The sequence below is a fragment of the Labrus bergylta genome, chromosome 19, assembly GCF_963930695.1.
Source record: "Labrus bergylta chromosome 19, fLabBer1.1, whole genome shotgun sequence".
Lineage (NCBI taxonomy): Eukaryota > Metazoa > Chordata > Actinopteri > Labriformes > Labridae > Labrus > Labrus bergylta.
The window spans coordinates 11,206,382-11,221,329 of record NC_089213.1 but is presented as its reverse complement, the minus strand read 5'-3'; the positions used below and the strand labels follow the sequence as shown (position 1 = coordinate 11,221,329).

The window sequence follows — 14,948 nt, the reverse complement described above, 5'->3', positions numbered from 1 at the left end:
GTAAATACAAACTTACATTTTCTTAGACACTAAACAAACTCAGGCAGCCCAAGCTAACATACATTCTATCAGTTTCTTTAATTTCTTGTGACAGTGTGGGCTCAAGCCTCTGCAACAAAAAACTTACATCAGTATAGAACCAGGCTTAAAATAATGGACAAATTATCCACCAAAAACACAAGATTTCGAACAGTTACCTATTAAGTTTTGAGCACTTAATACATTTATTTTTTATCAAATGAGGGTCAAATGTATCCACAATCTAACCTTTCAAACCCCATGTTCCTTCTGCAAGAACTTCATCTCTGTGCAAAACATCAGTTTCTTGCTCTGTGTTGGAACCGTGTTAAGTTGCACCATTGCTATCAAATAAATAAATTCAATTAATCAAAGCGCAAGGCCAGTTGTTTCTGGTGGCCTTAGCCTTTATGCTAAGCTTGTGATGACTGGCTGTAGCTATTTTTTTTTTTTTTTAAAGATGGATAAAAAAAAGTAGTGTTGACGTTTATTCTTACAACAGAAAAATTATCCATATGTTATAACTTTCTACTTAAATGTGTTGTATTATACATACAAGGCTTTGCTGCTCTGGACACCTTTGCCATTATGTGTGAATAAGTATTAAGCAATCTCTCTGCCTTTATATAAAGGTTCATCACCAGCATTTATGTGTTTACTTTGTATGATGTACCTTCCTCCCCTCTAACCTGTGCTTATAGTGCCATAAGTACTATAAAGTAGGCTCTATGTCTATAGAGCTCAGTTCAGTCTCATTTCAGTCCTCAGCTAATGCCTGCACATTTTGTGATACTTGGGTCTTCTTTTAGGTGGTCTAATCTAACACCTGAAACACTATGAACTGGTCCTAGTGGCCCTCTTAGTGGGGAGAATCTGGTCGCATTCACCCCACGAAGGTCGCATCTGGCTCAGCTTGCCATCATTCTCATCTTGAGGGTGCTGTGGCCTTTGAGAAAGTCTAGTGGGTTTAGCTAAAGGATACTGATGAGAAACCATGCAGCCTGGTGGTTGCCACAGCTGAGTCTCAATTCGGGGACTGCATCCTTCCAAGGGCACATTTGAAGACTGACTGCTTTGTCGAGGGCTCTTTCAAAGTTTGGCCAATAAATGACTCCTTTTCACGGGCTGCATCTGGTCTCTCTTTTGTGGCCAAACATATCACAAGATTCATTGCTCAACAATTCAAACAAAATGCCAGACTTTCAAGTGGCCGAAGAGTACACTTATAAATGTTAGTAATTTGTTTCAACTGTGTCAAAGAGCTATCAGTACAATATTTTGAAAACGGAAAGGGCCTTGAAAATCTTCAAATTATTTTTAAAATAATAGGTTATGTTATGTGACATCATTCTACATTTGATAGTTTTGGTGCAGCAATCGAGGTGGGTAGGCAACAGGAGTGTGGCTTAGTAACAATAGGGGTAAGGGCGGGAACGGCTTGTGATACAAACAGGAAATCCTCTGTAGACAAGAACGTCTCACTTCAGTTTGGCCTGAGTCTACACAGGCTACAAAGGCTGGATACTTCATGACTGGGTCCATTGAAGGATGCTAGCCTGGAATTTGAACACTGCAAAAGTCAGCTATCACACTTTCCCATCTAACCAGACTCTGGACTCTTCAGCTAAACTCTGCCCTTCCCTCCTTGTGGCCCTTTATGTGTCTTTTCAACAAGCAGGGAGAAATGTGTACCTGTCTACAGTAACACAGGTTAGAAGCAATGTAGCCTGTGGTGGACTTACTTCTTAAACTTGTTGTTTACGATAACTTTAAATGAATTTGGCATGCAAAATTAGAACAAACAGAAATGCGTCCGTTAAAGTTGAGGTTTTAAACTAATAGATTGTTTTTTCTTCAAAAAATATGTAGCCTAATGCTTTCCTTCTGAAGAAATGTTGAGCTGAACATGTATGGATGTTTTTAAGTGTGATAATTTGTGAAATAAATTATGCAACATACAGTTTTGATGAGTTGTTACATCAAAATATGTTTTTATCTGAATGGCCACAGAAGATAGGTAAAACAGAATTGTATATCCTGAGTTAAAAGTGTGGGAGAAAAATGTGTGGAATTTGCTTTTCAACGTGTTCCTTTTTTCATCCCTGTGCACTGAATTTTAATTAAAAAAAATTAACTAATAAACAAATTATTTGTCATCATCATTTAGTTTGTGTTTTCCCATACAACTGCTCTGACAAAATCTGTTTTCAGCACAGGCATAAATCTGACACATCTTGGTATGCAGGCAAATGCAGATTCAAATGGTTGCTGCTTTCTCCTACTTTAATGGCATCATTTCTCCACCTGGTGGCACTAAAGGCATTTCACATGACTTCAAATATTTCTAAACAATGCTTGTCATATGACATTAGTTGTCATTTTTGCTTTTAGACTATAATGCAAGCCTCAATGCAATTTAGTCAGTAATAGAAATGTGTGGAAAAAAAATAGAGTTCATATTCCCTTTTTCTGACTGCATGTGTATTGGCCCATCTGAAAGGGTGTGAGGGGGTCTTTGTCTTCTGAGCAAAAATAAGATATTGTTTTATTACTAAGTCATAGTCTTCTGTATTGAATGAAGGATTTCTTTATCGTTGACTTAATTGACAAACCTTTTATAACAGACAAAACAATGTTTCTAAGCTGAGATTTTACAACAAAAAGGGAATGGTGTGGACTTGAGTTTGTATAGCGCTTTTCTAGTCTTCTGACTACTCAAAGCGCTTTTACATTATTTTCATAATTGTAAATTGCATTAGTTTTGTTTTAAGCTCTGAGCTGATCCCTTATTTAGCCAACATTTATGCCGTTTTTAATAGGCCTATACCATCCCATGCCAAAACTTATTTTTTGATCATCAAGTCGTTTCCATGGATGAAACTGAACTCTTGACTGTTTGTCTACGTCTTTTTCCCACTTGTTGCCTCAACACACACACACACACACACACACACACACACACACACACACACACTCCCTTTTATTTCTCATTGCATTAGGCCAGTTTTGGAACAAATTGTGTCAAATGAACTTCTCCTACGCAGCATACAGCATCAAGAACACATTTGTGACAAAACAAATCATAGGAATACATGAAGTGAACTCTGGTGTAGCCTTCTGGCGTGTAGGCTCCGCACGGCCGGTCTCTACGTTTTCTTTGTTTTAAGAAAAACAGGGAGGTGCTGTAGGTGCACCTGCGCGCCGTGTGTTCGTTAAACTGTCAATGGGCAGCTGTTTCAAAATAAAAGCATGATAACTATTAGTTTTAAGCATAGACTGTAAATATGGTTTTAAGATACACTTAGGATAGAAAAAATATGTGAAGTAGCCTATTGAAAAGAGTATCATCTTGAAAAGCCTAATATTCTTAACTCGCTTGGCTCGCCTACACGATTGCACTTTTTGCTTTTTATTGCCAAAGTCAAAACTTCAAAATACTGCAGGTAATTCATATAATCTTTGGATAGTTTGTGAGAAAGCAGCCTACAATTAACTGGCACACCTTTGATGAGCCAAATATAGGCTACATAAATCATGTGTCTGTCAAAACTGATAAACTTTCACAGACAATAAACTAAACTAGGGGACTTTACTTTGAAACTTTGAGCAGAGGCGTGACCGACTCGCCCGTGTTGGGTCACAGCGTGCTTATTTGGGGGAGAAAAAAAAAAAAGATAACACGCTGCTCAGTTGTTACCTTATGTCTCGCTGTCAAATTGACCGGATGGTGACCAAACAGAGATGGCCAATAAGGGTATGTCTATAAAGTTTATTTCAACGTGCGTGTATTGCAGGCATTTGTTTGTTCAGAATTTTGGCATTGTTAGTCTGGGTGTGTCAGACACTCCACCTTGTAGATGATACTATCTGGAGAGATACACATGATTTCCTAACAGACACAGCTGTATTAAAGTGATAATGAGTGGTATTCAACATTGATTCGTGTTTGAAATAAAACTAAATAGTGATAAAAAATGCTCATCTTTTGAGCACACATCATTTTGTTCTCATTATCTCTGAGGATGAACAGTGTGAATGCAATGTGAAATTAAATGAGTCGCCTCTATAGGTGGGTCGTCTCCTCTAAGTAATAAGATGAATGTGTAAGTAATAATTCCCAAAGCTGTGAAATTGTCTTGGTTGGATATGTGGATATGTGTCTTGGTTGGATATGGATATTTATGTGTATAATAAGATCAGACCATATATTTCCTTCTCTGTTTCTGAAACGTACCTACATTCAATTGTGTTTTCATCAATTTCCTACTGTCTTCCAATCTGGTCACTTACCACTAAGGAGATTACTGAACCAATAGCACGACTCTTAAGGTCCACAGTAACCTCCCAAAGTGGTCACACCATTGCTCTGCATTCACACGCCTTGACTTTCCAGAATGACATACACAGCCACGCCATTTACATACTATTTTCAGATCAAAAACAGCACTTCACCAACACTTGCTGCACTTCTACCGACACATAATATGAGACAAGTGCGCCTCACTAGGTCAGTCTCACAGGCACTCATCCCAGTCCCTGCATACAAAAACAACTACAGGTCGGAAGTCCTTCTTTTACACATACACCAAAATTTGGAATGACATTCCCCATCACATTAGAACTTTGCCATCTACCTCATATTTCAAAAATACATGCAAACGACACCTTCTCCACACTTACACCTGCACTCCAATTGCACCTGCGTCAATTGTTCGCGTACTGTTCGCAGTATCTGTACTGTTTGTTTCTATTTGTCTGTATCTGCCTAGCCCATGCTAATGTCCTGTAAATGTGTTTGTCTTGATGTGTCATGACTGTGGTTTATGTTTCATACAGGAACCTGCTGGAAACCAGTTTTTAAACTGAGTCAGGCCCGTTAAACTGTAACTTAATGTTACTTTTAAGCTTTCCTGTATAATAAATGAAATGAATATGTCAAATATTAAGTAACCTAGTGATGAACATAGAAGTGCTATATTTAACCAAGCCTTTTTTTTCCCTTTTATTCACACTTTTTCATGAATAACAAAGTGTCCTATTTTCATTCACTGATTAAAAAGCAGCATTTTTGGGGGTTAAATAAAAATGTTAATTGTATTGGTTCAATATTTGTTTTTGGTTTTTTTAACAGCAGTTGTTGATATTTCAGATATTTGCCCTCTTTGCTCAGGTCTTAATGTTATTTAAAAATGGATTTAAAAGTAGTTTTATATTTTTTTTGGGTTCAGCAGTGAACTCTTTGGGCCAGCTCCATCCTGATCAGCCTGCACTGTAGTTATGTGTTTTGCAGCTAATGATTAATAAAAGTGACATCTCACTGTGGTTTTGACCTGCGTCTGGTATCTCTGATCAATATGTTGGGGCTCATGACCGGGATGAAGGCCACCAGCCAAAAGGCATCGGTCTAATATAGTTAGTAAAGATGATCTCCATACTATACAAGTGTCCCTTGAGCTTTTTGGCCTCTTCAAGAACTTTTGGTAGTTGGTGATGTTGTGCCAGAAATCCCTGCTCTGTTTCTCTTTATCAATACAACATGGACTAAACTGATGATGTAGCATTATGTGAAATCACTGCAACACCTTGTTTCTGATGGGGATTTTTAAAACTCTCTGCCTGGAGCATAAAGTTGTTTTTCTATATTTCCCCCTCCTCAGGAGTGTGCTGTGCCAACCTGGAGGATTCGAACGCCTTGATGAAGATGGGTCTAAGCATGGTCCTCATTGGTCATGTTAACTTCCTGTTGGGAGCGCTGGTGCACGGTGTGGTGCTCAGACCCATCACCCTCCATAAGCAGGCCCGAGCCATGGAGTATGCGATCTCCAATGTGATCGCTCTCACCTCCGGGCTTGTGGTGAGTGCATACAATACTTGATTCATACAGCATTTCTGCAATTTCAAATAGTGCTTTTAGTGGAGTATAAGAGAGGCTGATAATAGACAACAAATTGGGAAAACTACAAACAAACTAATTCTCTGTGATGGCAGGTAAAATTATTTTCCATCAGTGTAGTGGTTATGACCACAAGTACAAACTGCAAATGCATCTATGCCTTTTCAAAATGTGACTTTAAAGATTTTTCTCAAAGGGCTCTAGAAACTGTCAAGCTTCACTATTTGAACGAACCACCATACTTTGGTCAAGTAGTAACAATTTATACCCTTTCTTTTTGTATATAATGTTCACTGTTAAGAACTCTCCAATTGTAAAGCCTCATCACCCCACCCATGCAGACTTGACATTGAGGTGGATAGCATAATTGGCATTGGTGGCATTAGCATATTTGGAATTACCTGAATGTCTTTCCATTAAGCGAACTCAGTATTTATCTTTTCTACAATGACATCATCGGCCTCATGCGTGATAATTGGTGACTGTGTCACAGTCTCACAGAAGCACCTGTGGGCTCTCATACATGTCCAAGGTGTGAGACTAAACAGTAGTTAGCAGTTTAATTTCAGACAGCAGAAAGCTTCTCTGAGCTTAAGCTAAAACCTGAGACATTTAGTTTTTTCTTGTAGCGCTGTTAAGTTTAAGAGCCACTCTGTGATCACGTTTTGTTAAGATGTGCTAAAACAGCTTCGAATACAGACATTGTACTGAAGGAAATACTTGAAATGCTTGTAGTGACAGCACAACTGTGATGTTAAGAGAAATGACCTTTTGACCTTTCTTTGTTCTCATCTCCTATGCAACATTGTAAATGCTTCCAACTCAATGGGTTCTCCGAGGTTATAATTAAACACATAAATGATGATTATGACAATGATGAGGAGGGGTTTTTTTTATGCTGTATTTATGTGATATCTAGCATAGAAGCATTGACATATTGGTTGCAAATAAGCAATATGAATAATCTGTTTTGTCTCAACAGGGAATTGTTGTTGGCATTTTGGCTATTGTCCTGTCTAAAAACAAGAGGAGTAGAGGCCTGGTTAGTATCATGTATATTTTCCTATGATTGATTTTTTTAATGTCCTCATGAAATAAAAACACCCAAACTGACAGATTCAAGAGAGGGCCCTACCGATAGGGGATTTTCTTCTTTGATATATCTACCTGAACTTCACTCACAAACTCTTTCTCTTTTATATTTCACAGCTCTTTCTTCATTATCAGTATTTCTTTCTGTCTTCCCACACAGGAGGGCATTAAAAAACTTCTTTAAGCTTGTGCATGTTTCCCCAGGTGTCTGAATGCAGCCCTCAAGATTTAGCTTAGTTTCATTTTTTTGTTTTATATCTCTCTCTCTCTCCAGTCGTGCAGCACGACTTCCACTCCCTGTTTACTCAGTCAGCTGTCGGGCCGCTCAGACTAGACTGACGAGAACATGAGTGAACAGCATGAGTAAGCCCAGGCAAAGTCTCTGGGCTATACCACTCCCATCCTCCTTTGTTAGTGAGAGCAGCTGCGACAGGAAGCTTTTTCTTTATTTTTCATCCATATGTTTAGCTTTTCAGTCCTGCAGACATCAAATAGGATAAATAATATATAATCCCAACAATCATTTTAACACAGCTTCTTATTTTATTGACAAATAGAGAATGTATGTACCAGCCTAGCCTTCTTTAAACTCATATACAGACATGTTTGTTTGTTTTTCCTGCTTAGATTGGAAAAACAAGTGAATTAATCATTTATGTTGAGACATTTTTGTCTTGAGTTGTTAACTATTTCCCAGTGCAGTCTTTTACAGAAGGGCGAACCCCTCCCCATCTTTACTTCATAAAGACTCAGCCTCACTGGGATGCAGTTTATATACCGCATCATGTCACTCCCCTGTCGGCAGCTAATCGTAAAAATAGTGAGATGTCACAAGTGTTTTCTTTTAGCATTTCACAACTTTTTCATTCTTTTGTCAACACTAGACTTCTGCTATTGTGAAATTCAAAATGTGCATTTATTAATCCAAAAACAAAGACATTTTTAAGTGTCAACATTTGATATGCTGTTTCTGTGCTATCTTTGGGGTATGTATTATGAAAATCATCTCATTTTGTTTTTATTAAAATACATTTTATTTTGAAAATATTTAACAGAATTGAAGCTAAACACCTCCCAAAAAGTATGAAAACGCACCAGGAATGTCCTTATCAATAACAAATGCAAAAACCATTCTCCATCATTTGTGTGTGACTAACTGAACTAAACACTGAGCTTTAAAGCAACATTCACCCCTTGAGCAAGATGTAAAAAAAAAGCTATGGTTTCATATTTTTTTTAAATTCTTGATGGTTTTACAGGAGGCAAAAATCTGTTCGTTGGGGACTATTTTCAGCAGTAGGTTAATGTACATTTAATGCTGCAGTGAATGGTTACAGCAGTAGGATGGTGTATATAGGATTGAGTAAAAACTGAAAACTGCAGCGTGTATTAGTGAAGGAACATGTCAGCAAGTACAATAGTGTAGTTGACTGATGTGCTTTAATTGTTTTTGGACAACAATAGAGCTTTACAGCAGAGCAATAATAATAATAATAATAATAACTTTATTTATATAGCACCTTTTAAAAACACAGGTTTACAAAGTGCTTTGACAAACAGCAAGAACAAAGCAAACTAAACACAGAAAAACATTAACAACAGTAAGAATATAACAGATGCAAAATACCAAAAATAATTAAAAACAATTCAACAGAAAAGAACCCAAAGTGCACGATACACAACCAGACATATATAACCCAACCATCATAAGAACCATCATAAGAACCCAGGAACACAAGAACCCAACAACATGAGCTGAGACCAAGAACAATAACACACATCAGGCTCCAGACACAGACTACAGTTACTAATAGATCAATAGGGCTGCATTCAGAGAGTATTTTCATGATCTGTTAATTAACAGATTATTATTTCAGATTAATTGAGGCCTTTTATTTATGAAAAAAAAACAACAGTTGTAAACGATCTTTACAATAGATTTAAAGTCGCGAAACATGGCATCTTCCAAATGTTCCTTTTGTCCAATCAGATGATTTTCTGCACTTCAATAAACTGCAAAACTGACATTTCTTTATTTTTCTTTTGTTCATCTAATGAACTCATCATTTTAGCTCTCAGGGCCATTTTATTTGTGGACATAGTCTTTTCATTTGAGTTGATGACAATAGGACAAGATGTATAATATTGTCAACCTGATCCTTTAAACAAACTGTAACCTGGAAGTGTGCCTACGTAGTGATCTTTAGTTCAAATCTGACTTTTTACTAAAAATGTGACAACATCAGGATCATTTTTTCCCCTGGCGCAGAGGAAATTATAATACTGTTTTGCTAGACTGAGTGTTTCTCCTGATAAGTTAACAGATTGATTACCTGTGTACTGCCCCTTTAAGAATCTATTTGACTGTGATGAAGTACGATGCTGTGAAGGATTCAGGGTCCCTCATATCTGGATTTAAAAGCAGTGAAATAATGAAAATCAATACCATGTCAAAGAAATACTTTTTAATATACTGATCACTTTTATCATTTATATTGATTTATATTTTGCATATTTCCTGTTTAACATCTTTTTTTCCACTACTTCTCATGTTAATGCCTTTTTTGTACTGCTAAACGTATTTGTTGCTGTCACGCCTCTATTCACCGATGCAGATGCTACAGTTTCAACACCAGGAGAATTGATGCAGTCATCACTATTTTTAAAATCTGATTGTTTTGCTCTTCTTTCCCTTTTTGTTCCTTCAACAGACGTGGTCACTTTTTACAGTCAGTCTGACTGCAGCTCTCATGGCGGCAGCTTCGTCCATTGGACTCACGATTTCTGTGGTGACAGCCATCATTCACGGTGGACGAAGCCTCCTGTCTCACTGCCGCTTCCCTGATGCCATTGGCTACTCGAGCATCACCAACGAGTGTCCTTTTGACCCCACACGCCTCTATGTGAGTGTTTCGGTGTGAGAGACAGACACAGATCAAGGCTTGATCTTTTCTGCAGCAGCTGGCTCTTTTTACAGTAGACTATTATCACTGGGAGGGGAGGGGGAGGGGGTCGGGGGGCGTTGTGTCTCCACATCATAGTTGCTCTCTCCACTTTGTGTTAAAGTATGTCTGGACACAAGGTGTGAGGGAAATGTGACGCTAGGTGGTGGTCTTTTCTGTCACTCAGCCACGCTCTGCAGCCGGTCGGTTGGTGGCAGAAGTGCTGACCTGACCCTGTCCATCTTCTTCACGCTCTTTCCTGTTCTAGTGTGTTACAGATGGACTGTCAGACCTGCTCAGCCTCACAGCTGCAGGCACAAAGTAGCGCGACTTTGGCATTTTCGCAAAGCTAGACTCTAAAGTCTGTCAGTAAAGTTCATTTTTTTTCTTAAAATATACTCACACATGACGTCAAAGCTGTAGATGCATACAGAGTAGATTTAGAGATAAAGATCAATGTCAGGCGCACAGACATGTACTCACTAGGAAAAAGGACATTTTTTTTATTTTTGGAGTTTAAAGTAGTTATGAAACGGACAGAAATGAAATGTGTTCTCTTGACCTCTAAAAGCAAACCAGACCATCAGGATAAAAAGTGTTTATTCTATTTAGTTATTATGTTTTTGCTACCTGTTTTTAACTATCATTGCCCCTTACAAAATGTAATGTTAGAGAAAACACCCTCAACTCCCTTTCAACGTAAAACAACTGGCTGCTGAAACCCCGAAAAAAGTTCAAACAAGAAGGACAGCACTCCAAAATTGCAATTTTTGCCGGTTATACACTAAAGAAGAGTGTCTGCTCGAAGCGTCCGTTTGGCAATTTTGGAGTGCTGTCCTTTTTCTTGCCCTTACATAATGTACAAGGAGTTCATTACTACATTCTAGGAATGTCAACGACTTGTTCAGTTTCCATAACTACATACGTTGTTACTATATCATGCATGGCTTAAATGTGACTTAATCACAATCTGCACCTGTTGTGTGCTGCAATTCACCTCACTTACATTAAATATCATGTGACTTAGTGCTGGTGAGAAACATTCGTAAGATGGGAAAAAGGGATTTAGGCAGCTCATTCAAATTGAGCACTTTTATTACAACAGGAAGTGTGTATTTAAGCCTTTCAAAATAATGTATGTAAAGTCAAATTATTTCTCTATATAGATTTATCTTTATTTTATGATATATGCTGAATGTTCTCTATTCAAAAACATCCAAAACATCAAACTGAAACATTGACCTGTTGAGTTTTAATCCTTGATCCTCTTTATTGTGCACCTATATTGAGGTTACAGCCATGTAATTGTATGTTTTAAGGTTAATCTTAAAAGGTTATGCTAACAAACTCAAATAAATAGAAGTCCTTAACACTCCTGTGAGGAGTTTTTATCCAGTTATCAAAATAGCAGAATTTAATTACTAATGCCTCTAAATAACCTACAAAAGTTAAAATGTCTATCAGAGAGAGAATGTTTTATTTCAATTTAGATATATTTGATATACCTGTCATACCTGTCATGCCTGTCGTGTTGGGTAGGTGTGAGACACAGCACGCTGCTGAAACAGCCTTTTCTAAAGTTTTTCCATACCATGGATTCATTGAGTTACCCACCAGACTTGGGGAAAAAAAAGAGGGATGAGATTTCTTGTCAAAAAAAAAAAACAACACTACTTACAAATGTGCAGGACAATATCGGCCAAGAGATACATTTCCACTCTTTGTCCACAGGGGTCGCCAAAAGAGACACAATCACAAAGTTCTTCACAGGTGCTTTAATAAGAAACTTAGTTTAGCTCAGAATCAGTACAGTTATATAACTGTGTTCTGGTCCACTGAGACAGCAGACCATGCTGTTCACTGAGAGTTGCCTATTAGCAAGGGACCTCCAATATGGCTGCCAGAGGGTGAATTGCATCCCTTGAAAGAATGACGTGGACTTCTTGCTCAGAAATTCGTAGTTGCCAAAGGCAATAATGATACCTGTGCAAGGTATATCATTTTTTTTGTCCTTGTTGCAGATTTCATCACGGATTCCAAAGAAAGCTCCAAACCTTAAACTACAAACTTTTATTCTCTTTATAGTGTGCCTAACAAAAAGCAGCTGGTTTTCTTTGAAGTCCCTCTGTGCATCCTTCCTTTGATACAGTCTGCCCTGCATGTTTTATTCACAATGCTGACTCTCCTGTGCTGACTGAAATCCCCAAACCCACAGCTTTGTTTCGCAGCACTCCACACAGGTTCTGCATTGCATCATTACCCAAACTGTGGTCCTGTTTACGTATAGCTGCATTATCCTCAAATTGTGTTCTTTTCAGATCCAAGTGGTGACAGCCTCTAACACCAGTCTTCCATTTCTCCCCAGAGTACCACTTTGATCCTTTGGGTGCCTCTGATCGTGACTTGTGTCATCCAGACGGTGTTTTCTTCCCGGACCTTCGCTGCCTGCATTTCATTTCTTAATCTGCCTTGCTGTCTTAAGAGAAAAAAAACTAGGGACTATGGCACAGCGGTAAGACTTCAAATAAAAAAATTCACTGTGCTGCCTGATTTACAGAAGAATTGCATGACTTCTGTGCTGCATAAACCTGTGCAGATGAGTCAAAAAGACACTGTTAAAGTCACAGAACACATGCAGAAGGGTTAAATGCTCCCCTAATTGGGTTGCAATCCAAACAGTGTGTCTGTGCTCCAGTGCTGTTTCGACTTATTTAAAGAAGCCATAATGCAGTCATTTTGGGAGAAATGGCCCCTTTCTATGCAGATTGGCCTCATTACATCTAGCACCCATATTCACAAACGCCAGCACTAATAGCTACACACAGTTAAGACAAAGAAATACCGTTTGCTGAGAGTCTGTGGTGACTAGGCCGCAGTATTTATAAGGAATGTCACGCGCAACTTTCTAGTGATCAGGAGCTGCATGGCCTAAAAATATATCATCTTTATTCTTTACAGACTTCTATTAAGTCTGTAAATATTACCTTGACATAATTATTCTTATCAGGAGTTAAATCAGTCTGGGCTGTCTGCGGCCCGGCCCTTCTTCCAAATTTAGAGAGTCTCTTTGTTTTTCTTTGAGTTGCCTTTGCTTGATCCATTCAGGGAGGCGCATTTTCTTTAAAAAAAAATGTCTCGTATCTTTTTTTTTTTTCCTAGTAGGTCCTCTCATAATGAACATGAAAAATGTGTCTCCTCCCATTCTTGGTCATCATCTTTATGTGGACAGAATTGGGCTCCATGATCTTGAGAGCGCAGCCCTGCGCAGAGCAGAGGTGCAGATAGCTTCTGTCCACATTCAGATGCTAATCAAGAGAAAACTGCACGTATAGCAGGACAACTTTTTGGATGTGTTTGTGCCTGCACTATATGCTTTGTGAATTGGACATTGAGAGAGAGCTGATAACAGGAAAACGTGTTTTTGCAGATCAATGTAGTGAGGCCGATGGAGGAAGCACCCCTCTCTGTCTATTCTGAACCTCCAAGAAGCTACACTGAAACTCCAATAAGCTACCCTGAACCTCCAAGAAGCTACACTGAAACTCCAGCACGCTACACTGAAACTCCAGCACGCTACACTGAAACTCCAAGAAGCTACACTGAAACTCCAAGAAGCTATCGTGAACCTCCGAGGAGGATTACGGCTCCTCCAAGGCAGAAGCAGAGACCTCCTCAGCCTCCGCAGCATCCTCCCCGTCTGCATCAGAGTCTTCCCCCCTCAGACAGGAGGCACAGGGCAGCAGAGCAACACCAACTGCTGGACAGGGGTTCCCTAGAAAGGTCAAGCTTTTGGATTTAGCCATATCTGACATTCTAGAGCTTCTTGAAGACCAGTCGCTACTGTGGGTGTAGTTACAACTATTGGATTTGAACATCATGCCTCAACCCTTACTGAAAAAAGGATGAACTCAGAACTGGAGATGTTTTTTTTTTTTTTTAGCAGTGTAGTGAATGAATACTTGATGTATACATTTTTGGAGGTTAAGTGTATTTGAAGAGAGTGCAGGATCCCAGTTATGTGAGTAGGTCTGTTCTATTTTATTACTTTGGAGGGTCATGTTATTCCTATCATGATAAGACGGATGAGGCAAATCCTCCAAAGTGAGGACATGATGCAACTCCTTGTTTGCACAAGGGTTTAGATAATTCAGAGTACAACTAATAGTAATAAAATTTAGCATTTTATTTCTACATGTTTGCCAACAGTTCGATGGGACCATTCTGAAGTTTGTGTGCTAACTACAAAGCTGGGATGTGCTTGAGCAGCGAGTGACTTAAGATCATTTTCACCCTTCACTCTTTTGTGAAGGTTACATTATCCTTCCTACACTGTTAATTTAATACACACGTAGAAATGTGTGAATGGCGGATTTGTGTGTATGATGTCTCACTCCAGGGAGTCTGAAAGAAGGGTTTCAGCATGTAGGTTCGCATTTAACCGAAACTCATCATTATAACATTTCTGGTTTTGTATGTTTTCTTTGTGTGTTGTTTTTGCTTCTAGGTGCAGACTGAAACAGGCCGGGCTCCATGTTTAAAGATAAGACATAATTGTCACTTCTAACTCTTGGCAAGAAGGCAAGATACTTTGTCATGTTGAACCTTTACTTTCAATGTTTATTTATGACACAAATGTGAAAATAAGGGAATAAATAAAGCTCCTCGAATATAAATTGATAGTTTACATTATATTTGTGTGGTTGCTTTCTTTCTGCAGCCAGATCAAAAGAAGGTTTCCTCAGAAACCAGTACTGCAAGCTTTTGTATTTATTTCTTAAATAAAGTTTTTAATTAACGATGATGCAACTTTTGTGTTTCACCTGAACCTTTTAACCAGATTATTTGTTTTCAATACATGTCATGTCAACAGTGGTCAGACAGGTCTTACTGGTTACACTTAGATACACATGATGACATCCCGACAGCTTAGCGCAAACACATCCACCCACGTCGTACCAGATGTGTGTCACTGAGGACCCACAGTGCACCTTGACAGAATGCAG

General features: G+C 38.6%; 1 protein-coding gene across 2 annotated transcripts; it reads left to right on the top strand.

The window, feature by feature from the left end:
- The first annotated feature begins 3,617 nt into the window (after positions 1-3,617).
- Positions 3,618-14,741, top strand: LOC109989019 (transmembrane protein 54-like). 2 transcript variants are annotated; one of them, XM_020640617.3, is made up of 6 exons: positions 3,618-3,772; positions 5,676-5,872; positions 6,894-6,953; positions 9,715-9,906; positions 12,311-12,457; positions 13,373-14,741. In XM_020640617.3, exons 1-6 carry the CDS (start codon positions 3,760-3,762, stop codon positions 13,742-13,744), a joined length of 981 nt encoding a protein of 326 aa, XP_020496273.2. In that variant the 5' UTR covers positions 3,618-3,759; the 3' UTR covers positions 13,745-14,741. The 2 variants fall into 2 exon arrangements, with proteins under 2 accessions (XP_020496273.2, XP_029134436.2); XM_029278603.2 differs by lacking the exon at positions 6,894-6,953.
- The last annotated feature ends 207 nt before the right edge of the window (positions 14,742-14,948 follow it).

Coding starts and splice junctions, on each gene's coding strand:
- LOC109989019 (XM_020640617.3), top strand. Junction 5,873..6,893: donor CTCTCACCTCCGGGCTTGTG/GTGAGTGCATAC, acceptor TTGTCTCAACAG/GGAATTGTTGTTGGCATTTT. Junction 9,907..12,310: donor TTGACCCCACACGCCTCTAT/GTGAGTGTTTCG, acceptor ATTTCTCCCCAG/AGTACCACTTTGATCCTTTG.